General features: G+C 49.7%; 1 protein-coding gene and 1 pseudogene across 1 annotated transcript; both read left to right on the top strand.

Annotated features, from left to right (window-relative positions):
* The first annotated feature begins 1,726 nt into the window (after nucleotides 1-1,726).
* Nucleotides 1,727-1,807, top strand: LOC141425258 (U6 spliceosomal RNA; annotated as a pseudogene).
* Nucleotides 1,808-7,397: 5,590 nt separating this feature from the next.
* Nucleotides 7,398-25,527, top strand: Ccdc27 (coiled-coil domain containing 27). The gene is made up of 13 exons (XM_074079676.1): nucleotides 7,398-7,639; nucleotides 12,692-12,866; nucleotides 13,526-13,637; nucleotides 14,496-14,606; nucleotides 15,698-15,864; nucleotides 19,087-19,266; nucleotides 20,236-20,328; nucleotides 20,671-21,100; nucleotides 21,314-21,444; nucleotides 21,897-21,974; nucleotides 22,236-22,448; nucleotides 24,207-24,311; nucleotides 25,405-25,527. The coding sequence occupies exons 1-13, from the start codon at nucleotides 7,398-7,400 to the stop codon at nucleotides 25,525-25,527; spliced, it is 2,160 nt and encodes a 719-aa protein (XP_073935777.1).
* Nucleotides 25,528-26,142: the final 615 nt, after the last annotated feature.

Genomic DNA, 26,142 nt, shown 5'->3' with positions numbered 1-26,142 from the left:
GTTCTCATAGGCTTTAATCTGCTTCCCATAGCCGGGGCTGTGCCAAACTCAACCTACAGAACATTGGGTACAGCTGTGCCAGTGTCCTCATAGGCTTCTCATAATCCACTCCCCACAGTTGTCCTGAATGTTTTTAAAGGAATACTTAATATTAAGAGTCGTTAAGAACTTGGGAGGGTCAGGGATGAGGTGGAAGAGCGTGAACTCCAAGCAAGCACGGAGGGAGACCACAGGTGGGCCAGGTGTTAGGGTTTGGATATGAAGTATCCCTCCCAAAGGGTCATGTGTTGAACTCCTGGTCCCAGCTGGTGGTGGTGCTATTCAGGTGACTGGGTTATGAGGGTGCCAACTTCATTTAATGGAGCTGGGTTGGAAGTAAGTGTTATAGGGTAGGCCACTCACTGGAAGTGGCTCTCTCCCTCTCTCTCTCTCTCTCTCTCTCTCTCCATCCCCTCCCTCTTTCCCCTTTCTGGCTGTGGTACCCTTTTGCTCTGCCTTGACATAGGCCCAGCAATGGAGCCAACTGAACATTGACTGAAACCCTGAACCCCTCATAAATCCTTCCTCCCTTAATTTGTTGGGTCATTTTGTCACAGTCATGAAAAAGCTGACTAACACACCAGGCCAGTTCTGCCATAGGAAACACCCCTGACCCCACAGCTGACCCCTTGCTGGGCAAGCCCGTCCTGCTGCCACGGTACCAGATGGCACTGACTGTAGTTCTAAAACACTACTCCCAGGGTCACGGTCAGCTGAGTGGGCTGTGTTGCATGTGGCTGTGTGAGGGGAAGAAGGAAAGAAAGGAGGGAAGGAGGAAAGGAGGGAGGAAGGGAGGGGAGAGAAAGAAAGAGTGAGGGAGGGGAGAAGGAAGGGCAGGACAGTCATGAGATGCTTATGCTCCCTTGCTAGTGACTGGTCAGATTATTATCCATCTAATGGTGTGCTCACAGTGTGTGCATGCATACAAACATCTTAAAAACAGTTCTTATACAGTCAGTGTAAAAATTATTACTCTGTTCTATTGCTACTTTTAAGAAACAGGTTATTAAACTTATTTCAATCAGGTCTCACTACGATGCAGGCCTTCAGGGGTTAACACTCCCACTCAGACCAAAAAAGAGAGAAAAAAAGGCGGGGGGGGGGGGGGGCGGGGGCGAAGCACAGCCTGCAACAAAAATCTTGAAATTTGGGTAGTTAAAGAAATGACCTTCTCATGTTTCATTCTGCCATAAGTACAATCTGAAATTAAATTCTCTCTGATAATACATGGGTCTATTAACAAATGAGCTTTCTATAAATTGCTTTTATACAAAAATAATTTCAAGGTTGCTTTCTTGTTTTTCATGCAAATGTAAGGCTCTAAGTTAAAAGGTTTTATGATTATTTTCAACAAATAACAAAAATGTATAAAAGGTATCAAGGATATGGTTTTTAAAAAAATAAAAGGTAAATAATAATAATAATACTTTTAGATTTAAAAAAAAGAGATAATGACAAGTTCCCCAGAGGGTACATATTAAGTTGTCACAAAGATATAGATGCTTATGTAAGTGATTAAGTTAACTAAAACCTAAAAGTTACATTAAAGGTTTTATAAGGTCAAAATTTAATGTACTGATGTTAAACTAAAACTTAATTCTCTAAGCTCATAACAACAAGGCTATCTTTAAAATATTGTATTGTTCTTAATAACATTTACAAAAAATTGTCTCAAAAATAATTTTTGGTGCTCGCTTCGGCAGCACATATACTAAAATTGGAACGATACAGAGAAGATTAGCATGAAAAAAAAATAATAATAATTTTTGTTTTGTCACGATAACTGTCAAAAATTTTTGGTGCTACAGGTTAATCCACAAATTTGTCAGGACAAGAGTTTATTAAAACACACAAAAGACAAGAGGCAGCTGAGCACAGGGAGTGATATAAAGATTGAGACAGATTTACTTATATAAAACAAAGCCAAAGTACACCCTCCAGATAGGATAAAAATAAATAAATGAATAAATAACTCAAAAAGGAACACTACACTGAAAGTCAAGACCTCCAGTTTTTATTGGACTCAACAGAGTGGAGGTGTTAGTCCTACTCCTTCTGCATGTTGGATGGAGGGGATTTTTGTCCTGGGATGACCAGATTGGCCCTGTTATTTTAGGGGGGCTCCATTGACTACAGATTGATGGGATTTTGCTGTATGTCATGAACAATGTGTTAATGTCAATAATCTGGGATGTGGTCCCTTATCGACATCTGAGCCATGATTCTTGGCCACTAGGTTTCCTGACTCCACACTTAGTCCCCATAAATATTCACCTGTGTTCTCTGGTGATTTTTGTTGGGGTTTAACTACTAAGGTAACTGAGTTATGTTCATTTAGGAGTTGGTTTATGTTGGGGTTAACAATGAGGACAGCCATGTTAGGACCAGACCCCTCCCCTTGCAGATGGCTTACCTTCATCTCCCTGGATAGATGCCAAGGACAGTTGGGCAGACAGTTACCTAACTACAACTTATTTTTCTTGGTTGCCCAGCAACAATATCCCTTAGTGACCTTCCTGGTACTTTTCCACTAGCCCCCTATATCTAGCCCAAGCCTGTGTATGGCAATGGGCTCTAGCTCTCTTGCTGGAGTCCCTCCCCAGGGCTCCTCCCTAAACAATAAACCCTGTACTGGTGTTTGAGCCATCTCTCTGCCTCTTCCATGCCTCTTATTTTAAACAGTTTTTATAAAATTTTCTAGATGACCTCATGGTTAAACAGCTGTTGTCTTGGGTGATTTTAATGCAGTCGGTATCCTATATGTGTCTGTGACTGGGCTGTTTGGGGTCACTGACCCTGTTCTCCTCCCCAACTGATAAAAATCTAAGGTTTTATTTTAAGAACAACTAAACTAATATGTATATATAACCTCTATAAAGTTGTGATGCTGTTGCTGGTTCCTATATTTATGTTTTTCAAGTATATCAAGCCTTCTAAAATACAAAATTTAGATAAACATGGTAACAAAAAGTTAATGGTACTGATATACTGTTCTGTTAGTTGCTAAATTGTCCATCAGAATTTTAACAATGGCTCTTTTAAGTTTTTGCCATTACAGTTCTGATCCTTCTAGGATATTTACAATCAGTCCATAAAAAATGACTCTAATAAGTGCTTATGTGTCAACCAGGTTAGCTTTTTAGACATCTGCTTTTGTTAGATTTTGTTTTGTATTGTCCTTGTCTAAAAGCCCACTGCCTAAGAGCCACTCCTTCTAAGCCTCTTTATTGCTTAAATTTGGCCAAAAGGGTCTAGTTGGCACTGACTCCCACCTGATCTGTTCGTTGTTTCCCCCCTAAAGTGGTACTAAAACCAACTGAACAAACAAAATCCAGGAAAGAACAACCAATCAAGAAAGATCTTCAGTCTACAGACCTACCACCCTGAACACGCCCAATCTCTTCTGGTCTCAGAAGCTAAGCAGGGTCGGGCCTGGTTAGTACTTGGATGGAAGACAGATCTTCAGAGGAGACTGCTCAGAGACAAGCAGTTTGGAGACAAGGGGGGAATGCCATCAAAGTTCCAATGGAGTCACTCGTGCCAGACTTCTCAAAAATAACTAAGGCCGAGAGGGTTAAACAATGGTTCTTATGCATGTGTGGCCATCTGGCATTAAAGCCCTTCCAGACACAAACTCATATGTTTTAGACAGGGTCTTCTACTTAAATAGAGACAAAATAACTATTTTTACTGGCTCTAAACATGTCCTTTGATACTTAAAAATGGTGGTTTTAACTTTTTTAAAACAATGCGTTTTCTTGGACGTATATACTGATAATATATTGTTGCCATGGTAATTCTACTCTGTTAAAACAAAAAAGACATTGTCCAGATAAAAAAAATATATAAAATGTCCACCCATTAAAACCCCATTGAAGATGCTCTTTTGTTGTTATTTTGTCCACTCTTGTCACAGTTAAAGTAGCAGAGATCGCTCCTCGGATCCACCACAGCCGTGTCAAACCAGCTTCTCTCGAGTGGGAGTGCATCCCTGATCCGGCTTCACCATGTAGGATCCCCTCAGAACCTGAGTGCCCTCCCCCAGCAGGACTCCTCCTGTGCTTCCCAGGAAACAACAGGGGACCAAGAACGGTGGATGACAGCCCTGCTCTAGTCACACCTTGGAAGCTGACTAGTCTATGCACAACAGAAGCTTGAGGAATCGATTCTCCAACAGGACAACCAGACTGTTTTTACACCAGTTATCTCACTGTGATGCATTGTCACCCCTTGGATCTGTTGCTGTAATTCTCACCATAATCTCTGCCATAGGTCTGGCAGAAACCGCCCCTGCTGATTGGAGTCCTGGTGAAAGGTTTTTATTTGCTCTCTTCTATCTCTTTTGGGAAGGATGCATAATCACTGCTTATTGTTACTGATGTGGTTTTCCCTTTATGGCCTCAGAGCCCTCCTCCTGTGACCTACTCGGCCAGGAAATGTTGTCACAGAAGTTTTACAATGACACTGTCCAAGAGACCCAATGGTGGGGAGCTCCAAACCACACAGAACCCCAGCCCCACCCACTGGCCAACTTTTACAATCTCCAGAGAGCATGGAACAATCTTACCACAAACACAGATTGGCAGGTGCCCAGGGCGCTGTATTGGATCTGTGGGAAGCGAGCTTATACGGTGCTACCTACCAGCCGGTTTGGATCTTGTGTGCTAGGCCACAAGATCTTGGTGCAAGACCATCTCTCTTCTTGCTTCCCCTCAGACAAGTTGAAAAACTGGAAGTCCCCATATATGAAGAAAGATTAAATAGACAAAAAAGGGTGCTTTACAAATTGGAAATTGGAAAGATAACCAATGGCCTCCTAAGTGAATCATCCAGTGCTATGGTCCTGCCACCTGGGCAGAAGACGGGTCCTGGGGCTATCGCACCCCTATATATTTGCTCAACCGCATCATCAGACTGCAGGCTATTGTTGAAAGTATAACTAATGAAATTGCAAGAGCTCTCGATTTGCTGTCAAAACAAAGCACTAAGATGTGCAACGCCATCTATCAGAACCGCTTGGCCTTAGACTATTTGCTGGCTTCTGAGGGAGGAGTTTGTGGAAAGTTTAACCTGAGCAACTGCTGCTTACAGATGGATGATGAAAAAAAAGTCATAAAAAAATCACAGATAACATGAAAAAGTGTGTCCATGTCCCCGTCCAGACTTGGGGAAGGTCGGATCCCAATGACCAGTTTGGAGGATGGTTTTCTGCCTTAGGTGGACTCAAAACCCTGCTAAGGGCACTAGTCCTAATCCTAGAGACATGCTTAATATCGCTCTGTCTGGTTCCCCTGGTGCTACAGTCTAACAAGACTGTTGCGGAGACCATTATAGAAAGGAAACTGGCCGCACATGAAATGATGCTATGGAAATACAGACCTCTAGATCAGGATCTGACGCTCTTTGACCCTGGGTGGGTCCGAGCATCAAAGGGGGGAGTAATGTAGCAAGAAAGGGGAGACCAGAAAAGAAACAGGCTAGTGTTCTGACAGCGAGACGGGGGGAGTAGATGGCAAAGCAGAGAGATAAAACTTAAAAGAATTGAAACATGAAGGTCACATAGCACTGGGGAAATGAAATAGCCAATGAAGTCACATACAGCCATACGTGGGTTGAGCTTTGCTTTTTGCTTCTGTAACCTGCTTGCAAGGGTATATGAGGTGAGACCCCTTTGTTCTCGGAGCTCAGCCTTTGGACACAAGTCCGCTGGGTCTGTGCCAGCCCAATAAAACGTTGTTTCCTGTTAAACTGCCTCGGTGTCCTCTATTTCAGCTCATAATTTCCTGCAACACTGGGACCATGTTCACTGCATTCCTGCCAGCAGGCCCAGGCTGTCATTCCTGAGTGAGCCAGGCACACACCTACAAACATCAGGGTCTTGAAAGGACTCTATGTCCTCTCTGTTCACAGTGCTCTTCCCCTAGAAACCTGCGCAGCCAGTCCTCTCAGGTCCCTGCTCCAATGTACCCTACTCAGAGACCTCCTGGCCATCTCAGTTAAAACAGCCTCTCCCCACCTGCCTTAGCACGAGCTTTTTGTTACAGACATGGTACAGGGATGTGTTCATCTGTCTCTCCACCAAAATCGGGTGCACAAGGATGGGGACTTTTCTGCCCTCAGGTCCTGTCTCCACCCCCAGCACTTGGCTGTTGAGTAAACCCTTATGGACAACCGAAACTGTAGTGCTGGCCATTGACAACAATGTCTGCACCCTGCCCTCCAGCCACCCTTATGTCAGCCAAATACTCAGCTCTGAGCCTCGCCCGTGTCGCATGGCTGATGTCAACATGCAAAGGGAACAGCCACTATTCTCACCTGTCAATCACATCTACCCGACATCCACCAGCAGCTCCCACATCATCAAACCATCTCGTTCCACCTCCATGGCTTCTGAAAGGCATCTTAGGTTGGCCTGCTTTGAGGACATCAGTGGCCTTCTTTTCAGAGAGCAAGAATGCAGAGGTGGCTAGTGTGGAAAAACTTTGCACTGTGGGGCAGCTGGTGGCACTGGGAGGGGCAAAGAGTAGTGATGTGTGGCCCTCAGGAGGAGGGGCACCATGCCAGGAGAATGAATGGAGACCAAGTAGGCAAAGCTGGATGACTCCAGCGCACAGGGTGGCCCTCTGCAAAGGCCCATGGCGTGAAACTGGACAGAATGTAAGAGGTGCTCAAACTGTTTTGCTGAAAAACACTGACTCCTTACTTGGGTCCACGGATTGACTAAACACAGGAGAAGCTTGGCATCCCTGCCTCCATTTTGTATTTGTCTTTGCTCTAAGCCGTTCTCTTTGCAGTCACTTTCCAATCACCTTGGATTCTAGAAAGGACAGAACTGCTAACACCTTTATGACAAAGGACTGAAACTTTCTGTAAGTAACAGCAGAGACTTGCAGGACAGACCACCCCTCCAAATGAGGACAATTACCTGTAGTGATGGAGCTGCACCCTGGAGCAGGAGTAATCATCTCATGGGAACCAGATTGCTCCCCTCAAGTGATGACAGCGGTAAGAACTTCTCCAGACCCCTTCTCAGAGCCCTGGGACTGAGATAATGGTCAGCCAGAACACACCTGTGACTGGGACTGCTTAACTATGCATACATTTGTGCCCTGCCCCCAGTTCTTTTTTCTACTTAAATTGGTAACTCATGTCTCTTCCCAGAAGATGGCTGAAGATGAGCTGAGTGCTCACTCTGCCTCTTCCCACGGCGTGTCCTGGTTTATGCCCTGTAATAAACCTCCTTTCTCTGCCTTTGCCAGGCCTCTATTTAGCGTTTAGGGGCTACTGGCCCGGCCTGGCATATGGAATCCTTGGGTCCAAAACTCCAGTTTCAAGAAGACAAAACGTTTTAACAAAGTATGGCGAGACTCGCCGTACCAGTTAGCGGATCAACAGTCTGGACCACTAACAATGGGTACCAGAAGGAAGCGTCAGAGGCCACTCTGGGGGGCCGTCAGGTGGAGACCCTTTTCTCAAGCGGCTCTTCTGCAGCACGATCTCCGGAGAGGACCGCGCCATTGCAGGAGGAGGTGGGGTGGTCTGCGCAGGCCCCCACGGACAACAGGCCCATCCCGGGCTCACAAGGGAAGGCATACACCTGGTGCGATCCCAGGACCATCCCCATCACCAAAGATGGGGACAAGAGCAGGGCGCAGGGCGCAGGGCGGGACCCTACCCATAGGGCGGGGCACTGGTCGGTGGCTGGGCTGGAGGGCGGGGGGTCTGATCATGGGGAGGGGCTCTGGTCGAGGACGGGGCCCTGACAGTGGGAGGGGCCCTGGTGTGGGGGGGTGTGCCCTCGCTGTGGGCGGGGCTCGGGGCGGGTCCCTGGTTGTGGGTGGGGCTCTGGCCGGGGGCGGGCCCTGATAGTGGGCGGAGCCTGGTGTTGGGCGGGGCTCCGATCGAGGGCGTGGCCCTGGCCGGGTCCTGGTTGTGGGGCGCCGGGGTTGCAGTAGAGGCAAGTTCTGGCCTGCTCCGCTTACACCTGCCGCTGTCCCTACCTTGGAGCGGTTTCTCTGAGCCTGTTACCTCCCGGCTGGTGGAGCCTCTTCCACAGGACTTTCCTGATTCACAAGAGGGCTTTTCTTGCTAATTGCTATCTTTGAAAACATTGGCATTGCAACTAAAAATAAATAGGTTTTTAGTAATCTGACTTTCCAATCGGGTGTTTATCAATACAGGTCTTGAAACCTCCGGCTGCAAGGACTGCAGTGTGGCCGGGACCTGGGTGCAGCAAACAGACATAGGTGGCTGCGTCTAGGAAGCCAGCACAGCCCCTGTCCACCCCATGGCCTGACATCCAGGGTCTCTCGGTTACCAGGTGCGTTTTTGGGTGCCACCTGCCTCAATTTAGGCCCACTCCAAATTTGGGGAAAATGCACCATTGTCTCCTAAAGTGACATTTGGATCCATCCTGTTCAACTAAATTTAAAGGACCAGTGTAAAAACCAAAGGAAGGACAATATGCTTCCATAGCATGTGCTCACCTCCCGAACACTTGGAAATTACGCGTGAAAGATCACAAAATAACTACCAAGAGAGAAATCAGCAGGGTGAGAATTACTCCTCAGAGTTGGAGGGTGGTAAAACAGCTCCATTTCTTGTTAAAATATGCTGAAAGTTCAATATAGAATAGGCTTCTTTGTTAATTTTATATCATGCTGCAATTTTTTTGGAAAGCATTTTTGGGTAATTCATCTTCCTATAAAGTTATTTTGGAAGGGATGGGATCAAATATCCTTTACCCAGTAAGGAAGGAAGCCACCCCTCTTCCCCAAAAGGCTGATGTAATCAGGGTTTTTGTTCTGGCTTTTTGTGAGGGGGAGAGTTGTCTTTGCCTTATTACCAGGTGTCCCTAGAGAAGTTTCAGTGGCTGAGAGCTTCTTGGCAGGGAGCAGGTTTCTCTCTATTCTGTCTTTCTTTGCCAAATGACTCTTACTCTTAAGGGCACCTCGTGGTTTGGGACTCTGGACATTGCTTTACAACTGGGGAAGGTGGAAGTTAGAACCTGAGCCAGTACTTCCGGCTTGCTTAGCCTTCTGGAAGCCCAGGGACTTCTTTTACAAGATCAGAAAATGTCATTTGAAGAAATGATGGCTGAAAAACTTCTGAATTTGGTGGGAGACATAAATTTACAGATTCAAGAAGTTAATGAAACTCAAAGAAGGACAAATCCTCCTTCCCTCTAGTCTAGAATCCAAACCTGAGAATTTCATCCAACTGCTTGTTCTACACTTCCTTCTCAGAACGCAGGAGGAAACACAGCCCTGCTGCTCAGTTTTATAAAGACTGATTTGGGAAGCCTCAGGGGCCCTGCAAGGAAGGGTGGACAAGACTTCATGCTGAGCCCAGGAGGCTGTGTAAAGCTCCCAGCTCTCCCTCCATGAGCCATGAGATCTGGGTGAAAGGGCCTGCCCCTCCCTGGGCCTCTGTTTTAAGGGGCTGCGTGATGACAGTAACTATCACCTGGTACGTAGAGGTTACACACAACTTCACAGTTTCATAACAATGCTGGGAAAGAAATACGGTGTCCTACAAGTAACTGGTCCAAGACTGTACTTGTTAGAAAGCTTCCCGAGAGGCAGCGGTCAGGAGGTTCTCTGCATGCTAATGTTTGCTAACATGCTGCATGAATTCTTACATTGTACCAGGCACTGAGCTAAGTGCCTGTGTGCTGAGTTGTGACTCCCAGAAGATACGTGCATGTCACCATCCCTGGAACCTCTGAATGTGACCTTGTTTGAGAAAAGGGATTTTGCAGATAGAATCGAATTGAGGGTATTGTGATAAAGATGGGCCCTCCGTCTGGCAGGAGTATCAGTGAGAGAAATACAGAGGAAAACCAAGAGGAGGGGGACCAGACAGAAGAGAAGAAATACGGAGGCAGAGACAAGGGACAAGGGACATGGCTACAACCTTGAAATACCTGCAGCCTCCAGAAGCTGGAAGAGGATCCAGCCCTGGGGCCTCAGATGGACCTCGGCCCTGCCCACACCTGGATTTTAGACTTCTGCCTCCAGAACTGTGAGAGAATGTTTCTTATGTTTTAAGCACCTAGAGTGTCATGTTTTGTTACAGTAGCCACAGGAAACTCATACAGGTTCTGTGTAAAATTTAATCCTCTTAGGCAGTCCTCAGGATGGGACTTTTATCACCCACCTAAGGAAAGGCCATTACTCACTCATCACTCATTCATCTTCGTCTTGTGTGGGCAAGAGGCCACTTGCCTCATCCAAAGCCAAACCTCCAGGATTGGTGTGGGCACCTGGATGCTGGCCCTTCACCCTTCTCCCCAACCCTCCAGGACAGCTCACACCCCATCCAGCTCTTGAAGTCCCCAATTTCAAGACGGACCCTTTTCTTCAGATCTCAAAGTTCAGAGTGAGAATAGGAACAGGAATTTTGGATTTGACCTTCTATAAAGTGTGGGAGAATGTGGAGAACTCCAGCACTGGAAATGTCCCCAGCTGGAGCCCAGAAAAAGCAGTGACCTGTCTCACTGTGATGGGCAGACTCAAATCAAAGCAAAACTCCCATTTTCTTGAAGCTCTGAGCTGGCCCAGATCAGCTCCTGGTGGTGAGAGAGAGCAGCCAGCAGGACAAGGCGCTGGGAGGACCAGCTGGGTGAAGCTGATGAGGCAACTGGATGCCTTTCAAAAGGAAGCTGGGGCCACTTCTATTCCCTGCATTCGGAGTTCAGCTTGTTCCATGCTCTGTGGAGGGTGGGCAAAGAGACTGTGAGCTCAAATACAGGTCTGTTGACTTCTTTCTTTTTTTTTTTTTTTTGCTTGAGATTAAAAAAAAAAAAAATCACCATTTTTAAGCCAGGGGGCAGTGGCTCGCACCTATAATCCCAGTTACTTGGGAGACAGAGCTCAGGAGGATTGCAGTTCAAAGCCAACCCAGCAAATAGCTCACAAGACCCTATCTCAAAAATATCCAACACACCCCAAAAACCAAAAAGGGCTGGGGAATGGTTCAAGTGGTGCCTGCCTAGCAAGCATGAGGCCCTGAGTTCAAAGTCTAGTACTACCAAAAAAAAAAATCAACATTTTAGTGGTTTATTGAGGCATAAAGAAGAAAATTATCTCATTTGCAGGAAAATGGATGGAACTGGATATCATTATGTTAAACTAAATAAGCCAGACTCAGAACAACAAATACCACGTTTTTTCTGGTACATATGAAAACATACGAGTTGGCTGTGGTGGTGAACAATCTGTAACCCCAGCTACTCAGGAGGCAGAAACAGGAGCATGTCAAGGTCCAGTCTAGTCATAACTAGTGACACCTCCTCAAAAACGATTTTTTTTTGTTTAGACAACAGAAATTAATTTTCTTACAGCTATGGAGAATACAAATCCAAGAGTAGTGAGAAGTTGAAGGAAAACAATTTAAAAAAAAAAAGGTTGGGGGCACAGTTCAAGAGGTAGAGTGGTTGTCAGCAAAGACAGGGCCCTGAGTTCAAACCCCAGCAATGCCCCCTCCAAAAAAAAAAAATCAGTGAGGGAAAAGGGCGGTCTTTCCAACAAAAAGTGTTGGGAAATGCAGAAGAAGGAAGCTGCAGCCAACCTCACACCATACACAGACGTTCACTTGAAATGCACCAAAGAACTGAGCTCGAAACTCAAACAACGCAACTCTTAGGAGAAAGCTAGAGTAAAATCTTCACGGCCTTAGGTCTGACAAGTTACAAAATGTCATTGAAATTAAGCTTTCATCCACCACAGGATGCTGTTAACAGAGTAGAAAGGAAACCCACAGAAAGAGAGAAAATATTTGCAAATCATACTTAATAAAGGATTAGTATTCAGAATATATTTTTTAAAAACTCCTATTAACTCAACAAAAATCTCCACTCCTCAATTTAAAAAAAAATGGGCAAAGAATTCAAACAGACCGTTCTTCACAGATGTTCAAATGTCCGTGAAGACACCCATCCCACTCATCATGAGGGAAGGTCAAGTTCAAACCACCATGAGATAACACCTCGCTCCCATAGGATGTACTTCCCTGTGGGGTACGGAGGGTGGTGATGGTCGTGCAGTGACACTCAATGTTCACTGAACTCTACCCAAAAATTATTAAGACCATAAATTTATATTGTGTGTATTTTACCACAAAACACAACAAATAAAAATTCCTTCTTTGGAAAGGTTCTCTCCCTTCACCCCAACTCCACTTTTTCAAAAGAGTTACAAGTTCAGGAGTGAGGAAATACCTCTAAAGAGTAGATTTTAACCAAGGATACTAACATTTTCATAACAAAGTGTCAGATTTTAAATAAGATGAAGATAAAACAGAAGAGAGGAGGCTGGGCTGCTAGCTTCTGTCACTTCTATGCTTGTGACATCCTGAGACTTGGTGGGAACGACTATTGGGTCCCCTTGCCAGTTCCTTTTCCTAATTGCAGAAAATTGAGGCAAATATGACATGCCCTGTTTCTATGGAGACATCTGTGATGCCACACACTGCTCCCAGGATCCTGTAGGACTGCAGCTTTGGAAGCTGGTCTTCCCTGGCCTAGACCTGTCGCTAGTCCACAGTCAAGGTCCACTTCTCCTTGATAGCCTGAGCCAGACTGAGAAATGTGCCACTGTCCCTCAGCTGCCCAAGCTCCGTCTTTCAGTTGCACCTTCCCGATGTTCCCTAGGATCGCCAGCACGCCTGAGAGGCACAACCTGATACCCCACCCGGTCGCCAAGGGCCTGATGATCCTCCAGAGTGTGACCAACCGGGACCCCCAACATAGGAAGGAGAAGCTGTTTGAAAGCCACCACAGCCCCAGCCAGTCTGCTCAGTCCACAGGCCACTGCGACTTTAAGACGGTATCAGTCTGGGAGCAGCACTGTCACTGAACACGGACACCTTGAACCTGTGCCCTCCTAACCCCCCACTGGCCAAGAGACCTCAGGGGTTGTCTGCTGACAGAGCTCCATGGACACTTAGTAGTGGGTTGCCATATGCAGAACCCAAGTAGCCAAAGGTTGCAGCTACTTATAGGGAAAGCCTTTGCTGTCATTGTCCTCATCCTTCCTGAAGGGCCTGGGAGGTAGCGGGATCCAACTGGCCTCCCTCTGCTGACCTTGACTCCTACTTCCTCTAAGTCCAGAGGAGGAAGTCCCCCGAGACTGGGGGAGAAAATGCAGGCTGTCCTGAGACTCCTTTAGGAAAGGAAGGTGAAGGGGGAAAGGAAGACACAAGGAAGGGAAGGCCAGCTGCACGGGTCACCTGCACCTGCCATTTGCTGGGGGCCTAAGACGATGACTGCAGACGTGACAGCCTCCTAGATGGATGTCCCATGGCCTAGACAGGGGTGGACTCTGACATGGGATCTGCGTGGCTTTTGCTGAGCGTCCCAGGTTGCAGGGTGGGGGAATGGGCATAGAGCATTGCAATGGGCACCTGGGTCAGAACCCCTCAACCAGAGATGGAGAGCGGCCTCCATCTTGTCACTGGGCGACTGTCTCATGTTTCTCTCTGCCAGAACGAACCTGAAAATGGCTTCGTGTCCAAAATGGAAGAGCTGAGAAGGGTGTTCTTCATGCGACCTGGCTGCCCCCAATTCATCACCAGGGCCACATCTGTGTCCCACGTAGGTAAGAGTCACTGCTTAGGGCTGCTGGCTGGAGGAACCCTCCTCCTGCATCCCAGCACCGTCAGCCTTTTGGGGGGCAATGGCTGCTGCTTTGGAAATCCAAACTAGCAGGAACTCTGGGCACTAGGAGTTCAAGCAGGAGCTGCAGCAGGCAGAGCGGGCAGGCGGCCAGAAAGGAGGGACACAAGAGACCACCTGCTCCCACACATGACGCCTGTTTCTGTTTGTCATCTATTGTCTCCCTCCAAAGAGTCTGAAAGGCTGAGGGCGGGGGACCAGGAGAGGGTGCTACACTTTGCTTACGGGGCACTGCCATCGGTCTGTTTGGGTGACACATCATGGTGGCAGGAGGTTAGAACCCATGCTTCAGTCCCTTTGCTCAATCCCATACCTCCAGTGGGAAGGTCACCTGGCCCTTGCCCAGTCTTTTTTTTTTCTTGCCTGTACTGGGGTTTGAACCGAGGGCCTTGTGCTTGTTAAGCTGGAGCACACCTTGAACAACACCCTCAACCCTTTTTTCCTTTATTTTTCAAATCAGGTCTTGAGTTTCTGCTTGGGACCATTCTTGAACTGTGATCCTAGATCCTACCTAGGTCTCCCACATAGCTTGGATTACAGATACACAACACCACGACCAGCTTGTTGGTTGAGATGAGGTTTCACTAACTTTTTGCCCAGGCTAGCCTCAGACTACAATTCTCCAAGATCTCCACCTCCCAATTAGGTGGGATTTCAGGCATGCACTACTGAGCCTAGTTCTGCCTGGTGTTTAAAGATAAATGACATAATAATCTCTACCTTGGAGGTACTGGGGAGGTCAGACCTTCTCAGTCACCACCTGGCATCTTGCCCTTTGCAGGTTCAGCCACCATGGTCGATCTACCCAGGGACGTGTGCATCAGCTCTGGGAACTGGAGGGTGACTGAGGACCCACTCTTGGACAGGCAGAGCTCAGACACAAGCGAGAAAGGTGAGGGGAACCCAAGGTCTTCTACCTGTACCTGCCAGGACCTGGGCACGAGGCCTGCTCCACCAGGGACCCCTGTTCTTGCCCCTGGAACTCCTTCCCAAGACCCCATGCCTCTTAAGGGCTCTTGGAGATGGGGCTCCAGGTCCAGCTACACAGCACGGCTCTGCCTTCACTGACAGTGGCCACGCCATTGCTTCTCATTTTGGCAAAACTGCAGTTTTAGCTGGGTGCTGGTGGTTCGCGCCTATAATACCAGGTATTTGGGAGGCTGAGATCAGGAGAATTGAGGTTCGAAGCCAGCCAGGGCAAATAGTTGGACACCCATCTCCAAAATAACCAGAGCAAAATGGGACTGGAGGGTGTGGCTCAGGAAAAACCCATCAGAGAAAGGAGCTGGTGGAGTGGCTCAAGGTGTAGGCCCTGAGATCAAACCCCAGTACCACAAGCAAACAACAAAACAAGCACAAAGCTTTGAGTTCAAACTGCGGTCCCACCAACAAAACAAAACAAAACTGCAGTTGAAGATTTTGTCCCCCACCTGGCTCTATGTCCCTCACTGAGGGGTGCGTGGGGTGCACCCTCCCTCAGTGTACCACGAAACACACTTCTATAACTTCATGGGCTTCTGTTTGCCAGAAGTTGGTGCCCACAAATGTCTCCCTCTCTGCCTTAACTTGAGGTAGCCCAAGGCCTGTAGTGACCAGCTCCCCTGGGACTCAGAGAGGTGGAGAGTCTACCCCACCCCTAGTCTCAAGACAGGACACCAAGGCCCAAGGAGGGCCCAAGGCCTCAGGGTGCATGGTGGCAACACCAGAGGGCCCTCTCATCCTGACTCCCAGGCTCTGGTTCTTCTACTCGGGGACCTGGACGTGCACTGCAGCACTTGGTCACTTCCTGATCGTACCTTAGGCCAGGTGTGGGTGGGTCAAAGGGTGGCCTCACTATGCTCTCCATGTGGGCTTCCGGTTGAGGGTGGGGGTAGATGGACATTAAGCATGCTCTGGCAGAACCTTTAGATGGTGGCACGGGCCACTGAGGAAGTCCATTGTCACAGGAGACCTGACTGCCCACCACCTCTGCTTCCTCCACAGGGCGCCTCCTTCCGCTCAGTAAGAGTGCCTGTGAGCTGAGCTACCTGCGGAAGGGGAGGCAGCCCCCAACCCTGAGTCCCCTGAGTCCTGTCACCAGCAGCCCCATGGTGCTCCAGAGCCAACAGGGAAGGAGGGTGCCCTGGTACATCTCGGTCCTCCAGGAGAAGGTATTGGCCAGGAGGCGCTGGCTCCCGTATCTGGTTAGCTGAAACAGCCAGGCCCAGAAGTGGCGTACGGTGACCTCCAGACCCTACTTAGGGTCTGGAGAACCCTAAGGTTCTTTGTGGAAGGAACCAGACCTTCCGCAAATCTCCTGGTCCCCTGGTCCCTGTTAGCCCTTGTCCCAGAGGTTGGCTGTTTCAGCTGGAATTTGCAAGCATGTACGACCTCTAGGCGTCTGTTGCATTTTGACGCAGAAATTGTACTGTAGAGCACACATTCTAAATAATGAGAATAATGACCAGTTTGATATGCAAAGATTTATGTACAAGTTAGTACACCCTGATCTTATCCTTTCTTCTTCTTCTTTTCTTTTTCTTTTTTTGTTGTCCTAGGGTTTGAACTCAGGGCCTATGCCTTGAGCCACTCCACCAGCCCTTTTTTGTGATAGGTTTTTTAGAGATAGGGTCTCTCAAACTGTTTGCCCCGGTTGGCTTCAAACCTTGATCCTCCTGATCTCTGCCTCCTGTGTAGCTGGGATTACAGGCAAAAGCCACAGGCACACCCGATTTTATCCTTTCCTTTTTTTAAAAAAAAATCTGTTTATGAGAGAAAGGAATGGGGGTTTGGCTCAAATGGTAGAGTACCAGCCTAGCAAGCCCAGAGCTCCAAGTGCAAAAGCCAATACCACCAAAAAATTTCCGTATTTAAAATTCTATGTTGATGAGAGAGATTGGTGACCTATCATTTATCGTCTTATTCTGCTGTCAAATTTTTGTTTCAAGTTTTTCTGGCCTCATTAAAAAAAAGAAATTGATAAGCATTTGTGTTCACAAATATCCCTCCTTGACTTTTCTTCCCCCTAATCTCTGGAAGATGTTATACAAGCTTTGCCCAAGAATTCACCACCAAAGCCATCTGTGCCTGGGGATTTCTTACAGAGGAGTTGTTCTTGTTCTTTAGACAGGGTCTTACTATACAGTCCAGGCTGACTTTGAACTTGTGACCCTCCTGCTTCCACCTCCTGAGTGCTGGGATTATAGGTATGTACTACCACACCAGACTCAAAGAAAGTTCCTCTTTTTCAGTTTGTTATTCTGTACTTTTTAGGAATGCACCTATTTCACATAAATGTCCAGCTTTCATAGTCTAACACTGTGGGGAATGAAGGGTAAGCATTACCTTTCCTGTCTATGAGCGCTGCAGGGGTAACTGCTTTCATTCCTGGTCCTGCCCACTTTCGCCTTCTCTCTCTTCTCTCCTCAGTCTTGCTCCAGGTTTATCTTCTACTATCAGCTCTGGGTTTTGTTGACTTTCCCTAGAGTGTGTTTATTTTGTGAATTTTTTTTTTTTTGGCGGCACTGGTGTTTGAACTTAGAGCTTCATGCTTGCTAGGCAGGTGCTCTACCACTTGCGCTACTCCACCAGTCCCTTTTTGTGTGTGATGGATTTTTTTTTTTTTGAGATAGGGTCTGGAGAACTATTTACCCAGGGTTGACCTTGAACCGCCATCCTCTTGCTCTCTGCTTCCTGAATAGCTAGGATTACAGGTGTGAGCCACTGGCACCTGGCTAAAATGGGTGTGAGTTTTTTGTTTGTTTTGATTTTGTAGCAGCACTGGAGCTGGAACTCCGGGCCTCATGCTTGCTAGGCAGGCACTCTTACTGTTGGAGCCGGTCCACCAGCCCTATTTTCCGAATCTTTTAAAACTGTTGAATCTTTAAAGCAAATGATTGACGTGAGTAGTAAAGTGTAGAACGGTTGATAGAAGCACAAGCCCCCGAAAGTGCGGTCCACCATGCTTCTGAAACTACATCAGGACACAATTCAGAGCTTACAACGTGTTTCCTCTTGACCAAGCAGTTCCACTTCTGAGAAACAGCCTTTGGATATAATTACACCGAGCCCCACAGAGACATGCAGGATATTCATTGCATCGTGATCACGCTAATGTGTGATTAATCACAATAGTGTGACTGCATTTTTAATCCAGACAGCAGCACAGGTGGTGACTTACTTTTCATGTATGTGGACCATTCAAGGAGGGGCTGCAGGCTTGGCTGCCTCCAGGAGCTCAAATGCAATCACTAGGGTTTTCTTTCTCTCTTCTGAGCTGTCATGAAACTCTTCGTGTGTGGTGGCAAGGGAGCCACCTGCATGTTCAAGATGGCATGGAGCAAACTCAGCCCCAGCAGGAAGCCAGTGTGTACTTTTCAGTAATCATTGGGGATATCTGGGATAGGGAACTGTATCCAAAACCACCAGGGCCAGAATGATACAATGTGATATCTGCATGATTGTTCCTTATTGAACTTTTAATTTCAGACACACAGAAGGGGTTTAACAATACAAATAATTCCCACACACCCTTTAGGTTTATCAAATGTTAAAATGTTGCCATGTGTGCCTTATCCTTCTCTCGCTCCCCTTCTTCCCCCTCCCTGTATCGTTAATTCTAGCCTCATTATTCCCTTCCTTCCACTTCCTTTAATTTGCAGTTCCTTTTCTGAATTCTTGTGATGGTTTAGATCATTGATTTTCCACTCTCCCCTAACAGACGCCTCTTAAGGCTGTGAATTTGGTTTTCATCACAGCTTTAGCTGCATTCCACAAGCTCTGATACATCCAAATGTTTCCTAACTTCCTGTGTGATTTCTTCTTTGACCTGCGGGCTGTATAGAAGCCCATCCCACTTTATTGCCAAACGTGACGAATTTGTAGTTATCTCTCCTTCCACAATGTTCTGCCTGGGATTATTTTCCTTCTGTCTAGAGATATTCCCTTTAGCATTTCTCTAAGTGCCAATCTGCTGGTGAGAAATTTTGTTTCTGCTTTCCTGAAGACATCTTTATTTTTTGCCTTCAGTTTGAAGAGCTGATAGAGTTGGGACTTTGAGAATGGAAGGTTGAGGGGCTCCCATACAAGCCCCTAGAAAGTGGCTCTTGGAGGGTGTTGCTGCCTAAGTGTGGGATCACAGTTGGGGGGGTGGTGACCATGATTTAGCCTTGGAGGAAAAGCTACCCCAAATGCCCTTGGACAGGATTTGGGACCTGCTCTCAGGAGAGGGCCACAGGGGCTACATATCTAGGTCTTGGGATTTGGGAATCTCAGGACAGCAGAGCTACTTCTCCTGGGCCGGGAGCTGCCACTCTCCAGTGGTCTGGAGCAGGGTGGGGGGAAGACTCTGCCTGGCCAAGTGACCCAGCGGTTGCTGTTGCTTTCTTGCCTAGGATCACTCCCTGCTCATTCTGGGAGAGGAGATCCAGCGCCTTTCGAAGCTGAAGACACTGGTTCAGAAGAAAGACCAGGAGATCTCGGCGCTCCAAAAGGAGAGAGAGGCCCTGAAGAAGCAGCTGAAAACCCTCTTCAGAAGCAGAAGCCAAGAGGCATCCACTGCTTTCCCCAGGAAGGTAAGCCAGCTCCTGATGAGTGGAGTGTGGGAGCACTAAGACGTCCCCATGAGCAGTGGGGTTGTTTCCCAAGTGTCCACCCTGCTGGTACCCACAGGCCCCCGGCAAATCCCAGAGACCTGTTTTCAGGTCCTCATTGGAGCACAGACTAGGCCTTGGGATTCTGATTTATAAGCCAGAATCCAGAGGAGATAGGCAGGAGCAGGAAATGAAAATTAGAGCTGAGAGCTGGGCATCGAGATCCCGGTGCTGTGCTCTCCCTGGGTCAAGTCATGGCAAATTCTGGGCATTTCTCCACCCACAACGTGAGGGTTGAACTTACCTCTGAGATCTGGGGAATGAAGGCCACCCTGGTCTCCCAGCACGCTGTGGCAAGCAGCATGGATTGGCCTGGCACGCACTCTCAGCGTCGGTGTCCTTGTGCTTGGGGTTGGCAGTGGGGATGCTGCCCCTCCTCCAGGTCTGGATGGAGGACTAGATTTAATGGGGTCCCTGAACCACAGTGTTTCCAAGGCTTGACTTCCTTGATTCCTGAGCTTACACCAGTGCAGACATGAAGTGGGGGGCAGGCTTGAGGCTCAAGACCATGGACAAAGGCCCTGGACCCTCAAAGAAAAACTGCCTAGACATAGGCGGTCAGGGTCATTGAGTGGGTAGAAGTGGACAGGGCACCTGGACAGTAACATCCCACATGTGCTCGTTAAGGCTGCCCCTCAACTCCTCAAGATGAGCACACCCGTTACCTCAAGGTCACTTACTTGGGGCTGTTCTGGTGGGGGCCCACAGCCTTCCACTACCTGGGGCTGCCCATCTGCAGATCACTGCCCTCCTCTACTGGCCCGGTACCCAGTTCCCCATCCTCTTCCACAGTCACCACCCCCACCCGACTTGGAGAGTCTGCTGTCCCCTTCCAGGAGGACAGCTGGGATGGGGCATTTTCCCATTGTGGCTCACAGCAGTATCCTACAGGAGTGGCCCTCAGAGGCTCCGCTGGAGCTGGGGAAGCTGAGAATCCTGAAGGGCATCTACAGAGATAAGGAGGAGCTGCAGCCGTGGGTTCAGGTGTGGAGCTGGCTACACAGTGCATGCACGCTTTGGTTCCAGGAGTCCCCAGGCTGCATGGCCTCAGCTACTCCAGGGCTGACCCAGGGGGTGCCAGGTGCTAAGGCAGCCTAGGCTGGCATCTCTGCCTGCAGCCCTGACCCAGGGTTGCCCTTCCCAAGTGCAGGTGAGGGTGGTGGGTTGGCTCATATCCTCCCCTCCTCTGGAGTGGTCAGTTGTAGTGTGTTGACCACAGAAGGGTGAGACTGAAACCTGGGATGCCTGGGCTGGGGTTGGTGGCCTCCTCTCCTGCCCTGGGAGCACCCATTCCCTTGCTCAGCCCCCTTCTTCCTCCTCCTGCAGACACAAGAGGAGGAGTGTGACATGACAGAGCAAGGCAAGGAGCCACAGCTGGAGCTGAGTGGTATGGAGGAGGAAAAGGGTCCTGAAGAAGAGTCTGAGGGGGCCACAAAGGCCATAGCAAGGCACAGCATGGGCAGGACAGAGTCTGCACACGAGGAGGGCACTCAGGAGAAGCAAGAGGAAGCAGAAAGGGCTGAAGAGGAGGAAGAGGGGGAGGAGGAGGAGGAGGAGCCACAGAAAGAGGAGGTGGAGGAGGAGGAGGACCTGTGGGAGCTGCCAGAGGAAGATGAGCAACCCAGGAGGAGGGTGTACTCTCTGACTGAGTCCTTTGAGGAGGAGCTGCTGGCCCAGCTGGAGGAGTATGAGCACATGCTGATGGACTTCCAGAGCGAACTGGAGATCACCAGGACCAGACACTCCCTTGCCACAGGTAGGAGGGTGCAGACACCCAGCCCTGCCTGCTCTGCTCAGTGGGTTGGAGGGACAGAAGATGCCTGTCCCTCTTGGCCAGGAGCAGTGCAAGGGAAGGTGTCCAGGCAGGGGCACGCACATATCTCAGATGCCACAGACACCCAGCTCCATCTTCCCTATCTTCCCGTTCATTGTCCTCTTACTCTGCCTGTCTTCCCCTTGCTCATGGCAGGAGCCATCACGTCCTTACAGCGACAAGTGGATTTCCAAGAATCCCAGCAGCGAAAGGTCAACACAGAAAATGAGATGCTGCAGAAGGAGCTCCGGGAGCGAAAGCAGCAGATCCAGGCCATGTCTGACAAGGTGGCCATGTGCTCTGTGACGCCATGGGCCTCGGCCAGTGAGAATGGTCACAGGCTCCACTAGCCCCCAGCAGCTCAGGGAGACCCAGCCTGTCCCATCTTACTGACGGAAACTTGGAGTTCAGGGATCTGTGCAGTTGGCCCAGGGTCTGATGGAGGCAGAACTGGGCTTCCCACTTGGGTCTTGGGACACCCATGTGTCCAGCCATAGCCCTGCTGCCCTCTGGCTTGGAGTGTGAATCCCTGGATCTGACTCCTTGGATCTGCAACATCAGATACCACTCTGCACTCTGCCCTTCACCTTCCAGTGTTTCTGGGGCTCTGTCTCCCCCTGTCCATCTCCTCCACAGAAATCCCATGCTTTCACTTCAGGAGGCTGAGGGCTGGAGGGAAGGCATCCCGCTCTGTCTGTCCTCTGGTCCTGGGACCCAGGTTGACTCTTCTGCCTTCCAGTTCTCCAACCTCCGGGAGGATAAGAAGCACCAGGAGATGATGGGGCTCATCGAGAAGGAAAACCTCATCCTCCGACAGGTGACAGCCTGGGTGGTGGTGGATTTGGCCAGGGGACCATCCTTGCTGTGAGTTGGGATACAGTCTCAGGCAAGATGAGGCCAGGGCATCTTCACAGCTGAGCTAGTGCCTCTTCAGGCAGTAAATACATCAAGGTCACAGAACCACACGAGGGGCCCCTTGAATGGTTGGATCCCAGCTGGGCTGGAGGAACCCAGGGGAAAAGCAGAGGAATGATTTGCACCAGATGGACTCCTCTTCTGCCCTCCTGGCTCTCCCTAGAGAGTGTCAGACTTGGAGACAGAGCTCGCTGAATGCAACCTTACCATCACCCAACTGAACACCACTGTTGGCAAGCTGCAGGCACAGCTGGACCAGTGCCAGAACCACTTGCAGCGGTGGAAGCAGCTGCAGGAAGACCTGCATAGCAGGAACGAGATGATCCAGCAAGCAGAGCAGCAGGCCCGAGTGGCCCTGGAGAGCGCCCAGTCCAGGGTAGGTCCAGCCCTGCCCTCTGCAGGCCTTGGCCTGTGACTGGCAGGCAACAGCCCTAGTCTAGTTCCCTTGCCCACTGCCCACTGGGGCAGACCTGCCTTGATCTCAGCAACCAGACAGGGTTGACCCTCAAGAAATGGGAAGACAGAGCGAGGGTGTGTGGAGAATTATGAAAACTTCAGTGGGTGATGTCAGCAAGAGGGAGCACAGTGGGCAGGGGCCGGCCTTGCTTACAGAGGAAGTGGGCCTTGGGTTGGGCTACGAAGGTGCAAAAGGACTTGGATTGCTGGCCCAGAAGGAGAAGGACTCCAGGTGGAGGGATGAAGAATAAGAAGCAGCGAGGATGGATGACCACTTGCAGAAGGTGCTGGGGCCGGAACCCAGCAGTTTCACCCACACACGGGGAAGCGTACACCTGATGTGAGCGACCTGGGCCCAAACAGGAAGTCAATTCAGGGTGATCTTGGTTTAGGATCCAGAATGAAGCAAAGGGAAAGGGCTGTGGATGCTGTGTCTGGCCCTTAAAACTTTCTAATACAGCAGTAATCCCAAGGAAACTTCTAGGTGGGGGAAGGTATCTATTTCATTGTTTACCAGTGCACACGGACTTAGTAGAGCCTGGGATGCTGTGTTGAGAGAAGAATTTTGAGTTTGAGACTGGGGTCCACAAGTCATAGTCCCGTGGCCAATGGATGAAGCTCACACAGGTGTGGGGAACTGAGACTGGGCACCCCAGGTGACTGCCATCCCTGGAACAAAGACAGAGCCCTTCATACCCTTGGCAACTCTAGCCCTAGCATGGTGCTTGCATGGGGTGAGCACCTAATAAATACTGAAAAGGAAGAGAGAACCTTCCCTCCTCAAGGTCCAGGAAAACTGATGTCCCCCCACTGTTGCCTAAACCTGCCCCACAGGCAAAACAGACCTGTGCACAGCCCCCAGGCAATGTCACTTCTCTGTGGTTCTCACTGGGCATTTCTGAATTGTCACCCCTGGATATCGAGGGCAAGGAGCTGGTGCTGATCTTGTAGCCCTGACTCCGGGGCCTTGGCTGAGGACTCCTGGGATGCAGACGGGAAGATTTTCTCTGTGGTTTCCTAGGAAGCATAACTGGTTTACTCCTGGGGGCAGGTGGGGCCCCATCCACGCACAGGGGTGTTTATGGCAGCAAACACTGGAACACAGCAGCGTGTGTGCCGATAGAGAGATCACCATATGATTGCTAAAGGCCACAGCCCAGGAGCCAATAGCATGCTCAGAACTGTCCTATTAGCTTCCTGGAGAGTGTCCACTACGGGGGAGAGAGCAGGATGCCCTAGGGGTTGTGTGCAGCTTTGTACTATTTATATTTTAATTACTTACTATTTTTGCCGTACTGTAAATAGAACTCGGGTCCTAACACATGCTAGGCAAGCATGCTACCACTGAGGTACATCCTCAGCCCTTCACTAAAAACAAAAACCAAAACCAAAAAAACAATCATGTGCAGATTTTACTTTTCCAATTTAAAAACAGACAAAAAGTTGGCATGGTAAAGCTTTTGGGCTTTGACACTAGGTCACCCAGGGTCTGGATTCTGATCCAGCATCATCAAGCTCCCAGGCAGACCATGTGACCTCTCCTACCCCCATTACCAGCTCCTAGAATTATAAGACAGAGAAAAATGTACCTTCCTTCACTGCTCCGAGGGCATGGCACAGCCAACGCACCAAGTCTTTCTGGCAGTGTCGAGCAACGGTGGCCCCTCTGTGCTTGCAGCTCGAGAGACTGAGGAATAAAGTCATCCAGGCTGCCTTCAGTGTCACCGGATTCAAGGCCATGGCCACAGAAATCTCCGACAACTGCATCCTGGATGCCTTGCAGGTGTGCCTTTAGTGCTCAGGCCTTGGTGGGATTCAGGGGGCCCTGTTCTCACACCAGTCGTGTCACCTGTGCACTGTGATGCTGGGATCATCCTTTTTCTCTGCTCAGGAAGAGGGAACCTGACCATCCCTAGGGGTCACGGCACAGAGCTGGGGAGTCTGGACTGCACTCAGTGTAAAGGGGAAGGGTAGTCAGTGATGTCCAGCAACTGCAGCCACTGGTCCCCACAAAGGGAAAGACGACAAACTGCCTGCGTTGTGGGGGTTCTCTGCCCTGCTCGGGCCGTTAGTGGAAGAGCCCCCCTCCCTGGGCCAGGACCTTGGCAACGCCCTTCCCTCCCAGCCTCAGCCTTGCCAGCTCCTCCCTGACCTGTAGGCCCTGGTGCCACCCTCCGTGGACCACTCCTTCACCTCTCTCAGCTATAGGACCCTCTACCTTAAATGGGGTCAGGGCATGCCTACCTTAGAGGTATAGGGGACTCAGAGCTCTGGAGGCCAGTGACACTGCTCTGGGTGGGGCTGTCACTTCTTACTAGCCGCGGCTTCTGTTCTCGAGGCCCACACCTCTCCTCCTGGCACTGCCCTGTGTGGCCGCACTCACTCTTTCCCTGAGACCCGAGGGGGATAGGCCTGGTGGATGTCTCCCAGCAGAGCAGGGCGCAGCAGCCAGGGAGATGCCTGCACTCCTGTGCTTCTGCCTGACGCCAACAGCAAAGGTGAGAGCAGGGGCTGGTGAGAAGGAGGAGACTCCCTCTGCACAGGATGGAAGGGGTGACCGCCCGGCCTCACAATCCTGAGAAGATGGAAGTGGTGGATTCAGTGCAGGCTTCCGGGGTGAGCTGACCCAGGAGCCATGGTGTGGGTCTCCTCCCACCCCCGCTTCCTGTGACTTCACCCCAAACCCCAGGTTGAAGATCAGCCTGGAGTGTTTGCACCTCAGGAACCAGCAGATGACACAGGGAGAGTTTTGTTGTAAATAAGTACTTGTACAGCACTGCTGCAGAGCCCTTCCCAGGGAGTAAAGGGGGCGGACTGGCTTCAAACTCAAGGGAGAGAGACTGAGAAGGCCACCAACGGCTGCATTTCTTGTCTAGAGGATCATCTCAGAGAGAGGTGACTACTATAACCAGCTGAAGCAGAAAGGGGTCAAAGTGCCCCCCCTGCAGCAGTCCGACACTGTGCTGCCCAGCAAGTCCAAGAAGATCACCACCAAGTAGGCTCAGCTCTGGACCCCAGGACATGGTTGGTGCAGCTGAGGCCAGGACCCTACTGGGGGAGCCACCCTGGGTGTCCCCCTATCTCATACAGAATTAAACACCAGTGTTGGCTATGGTGTCATCTTCCCTTGTACCCACCAGGGATGTATTCTCTTCTTATGACTTGAGCTACACACACGCCCCTTTCCAAAGCTCCCTAGACCTCACCTGCTGCACACGCAGGGACCTGTGACCTCCTGCCAGGGGAACTTACCTAGCTGGGCCACTCTCTTGCTGGTGGACCCCTTTGGAAGAGGGTGGGTCAGGGGTGGGAACTCTTCCCATGCCTTTGCTCCTGGACCTCCGTGGTCAGGACATTCAGGCATCGTGGACTCTGGGTGGAAGAGTATGTGCCGAGGAAGGCATCCATCACCCTCACGTCCTCGACGCTCTCCACCCACACCTGCGCACACATGCTTTCAATCCGGCAGCAACATGCACTCAGGGCGAGCCACGTAAAGATGCGCGCCCGATCTCGGGCTCTCCAGCCCGGGACGAAGACGGTCCCCGTGGCCCGGTCCTTGGCCTCTGGGAGGCAGCCGGGCCACCGGGATCCGAACATAAGACCTGGGGCCG

This window comes from Castor canadensis, chromosome 7 (assembly GCF_047511655.1).
Source record: "Castor canadensis chromosome 7, mCasCan1.hap1v2, whole genome shotgun sequence".
In the NCBI taxonomy this organism is placed as follows: Eukaryota; Metazoa; Chordata; class Mammalia; order Rodentia; family Castoridae; genus Castor; species Castor canadensis.
Note: the sequence above shows the minus strand (reverse complement) of the source record. Positions and strands in the feature narration are given on the sequence as shown.